The sequence below is a fragment of the Vollenhovia emeryi genome, unplaced genomic scaffold (genome assembly GCF_000949405.1).
Source record: "Vollenhovia emeryi isolate VEMERY1.0 unplaced genomic scaffold, V.emery_V1.0 DF940096.1, whole genome shotgun sequence".
Taxonomy (NCBI): domain Eukaryota; kingdom Metazoa; phylum Arthropoda; class Insecta; order Hymenoptera; family Formicidae; genus Vollenhovia; species Vollenhovia emeryi.
In genome coordinates, this window is record NW_011966270.1 from 399 (window position 1) to 2,356 (window position 1,958).

Genomic DNA, 1,958 nt, shown 5'->3' on the forward strand with positions numbered 1-1,958 from the left:
TCCATACATTTGTATGTCTGCCGAAATGTTTCGATACTACATTATGGAAGCTTTCCACTATATTATTAGTTCGCACGGGGCAGTTGTAGACTGAAACTTTTCTAGGTATGTTCAGCCATGTATTACGCATATACGACATAATTGCAGCACAGCAGGATGATCATCGCATATATTATCAGCAATACGTTGTAGTATTGCAAACGCTTCTTCAAATCTAATATGTGGTATTAATGGAATTGACATTGCCATTGATATTAACATTTTTGGGGCGTTAGTTAAGCCTAATTGTCGCCATTTGCGCAATATTGACTGAAAAGAATTTTATTTTATTAGAAATTTTTATTAATCTTATATACATATATATTTTGTATTATTTAGATTAGAACATTATTATTACATTTCTTTATTATTTCATAAGTGAAATGAACAGCAACATGAAATCTGTACCTATTTTATTAAATTACTCAATATTTTAATATTTAAAATGTAAAATATAAGAAAATAGATTTAAGTTACATCTATTTCTAGTATACCTGATTGAAATGGAACCAACATCCATGTATTGCAGCTACAGGAAAGAATTCGTGTAATGTAGCTATCGCTGCTTTTTCGTAATCTACCATAATAAATCTTATATTGTTCTGTAGCGCCGGAGCAAGCTCAATTACTTTTTCCCAAATTGCCCGGTAAAGAATTTTAGTTCGCGATTCACATAAAACAAATACTGTTGCAATTCCCTGTAACATGTAAATGATGATATATAAATAATTGCGGAGAAAATTTTTAAACAAGAAAAATGTATAAATTATTTGAAAAGTGCATTCTACCGTATTCATATAACGAATGTGAATGGTATATAACTGTACTATGTTCGGTTTCCGAGGAACAACCTGTAATTAAATAAACTGTCAAAGTATAGTGTAAAATTCACTTATTTATAAAAAATGATATAACTTATTATATCATTTATACTTTTCTTAAAAAATTACCGAAAATGTCCCATCAACAAATAATTCTGCACTTTCGTTTAGTGCATTGAGCAATTCATCGCTTGAAAATAAAAGCGCCATGCTACCGTCTTCTGCGATTACATTTCCCTTGTAAATATCTTTGCATGCTTCGTACTTTTCAAGTTCCAAACTGAGAGATGCAAAAGAATTTGGTACGGGTGGCTTATATGCAGTTCGCTTTCTATTCAAAGTACTTTTAATAGTTGGATAACTCAAATGCGTTGCTGCCTCAGGATCTCTAAAACAAAAAATCAATATACTCGTACAAAATAATGCTGAATAACAATTAGTGTAAAGTATCACTTAAAGAAAATGTCAATTATGATATTAACCTTTCGCAAACATCATCGAATATTTTTTTAATAGGCTGTACACTTTCTTGACAAAGACGATACATTTCTCGTTTCAAATTTAATGTACGTATCACCATATCATTAGGAGGATGATCGTGCAAAGAGCAAACGGTTACTTCGTCATTTTCACTGATTAATACTGATCCTCTGCAGCCAGTGTTGCGGCGAGTCGAACATCTATAGATACTCTTTAAACGTTTATCAATATGATAAATATATCCTTCATACACGTAAACAGCACTATTTTTTTATTTGCCTTCAAATTGTTCCATATTTAAGAACTTGATAACGTGCTTATAATACTCGTGATTGACGAAAACAGTTGCAGTAACGACAAATAAAGAACGCGCTGAAATAATAGAAAAAATTAATACCAATGCTATTAGTATTAGTAGCAATTATAAAATGCAATTAACGAAATATTTTCAAATTTTATGACGATATTGCAACCGTCGCAACATTTTACTAACAACGCATTCAATTATCACAAATTATGAATGACATCGCTAACAAAAGGATTCAATGTTTACAATGACAATTCTTGTTCTGTCGTTCGAGATGAAAGTTTTACCTTTCACTTCGTGGTTTGAGGTTC

The 1,958-nt window shown here is 31.0% G+C and overlaps 1 protein-coding gene across 1 annotated transcript; it reads right to left on the reverse strand.

Annotated features, from left to right (window-relative positions):
• Window positions 1-463: 463 nt before the first annotated feature.
• LOC105556333 lies at window positions 464-1,540 on the reverse strand. The gene is made up of 4 exons (XM_012003416.1): window positions 1,504-1,540; window positions 984-1,312; window positions 828-890; window positions 464-737 (listed from the first exon to the last, which is right to left on the reverse strand). The coding sequence occupies exons 1-4, from the start codon at window positions 1,538-1,540 to the stop codon at window positions 525-527; spliced, it is 642 nt and encodes a 213-aa protein (XP_011858806.1). The 3' UTR covers window positions 464-524.
• Between the last annotated feature and the right edge of the window lie 418 nt (window positions 1,541-1,958).

Bases quoted from the DNA above. Each gene is read 5' to 3' on its own strand.
- LOC105556333 (XM_012003416.1), bottom strand. From the start codon at position 1,540: ATGTTCGACTCGCCGCAACACTGGCTGCAGAGGATCA. The intron at 1,313-1,503 runs GTATTAATCAGT...ATTTTCTTTAAG, and splicing joins ACACTGGCTGCAGAGGATCA to TGATACTTTACACTAATTGT. The intron at 891-983 runs TTTTAAGAAAAG...ATTTAATTACAG, and splicing joins ATGGGACATTTTCGGTAATT to GTTGTTCCTCGGAAACCGAA.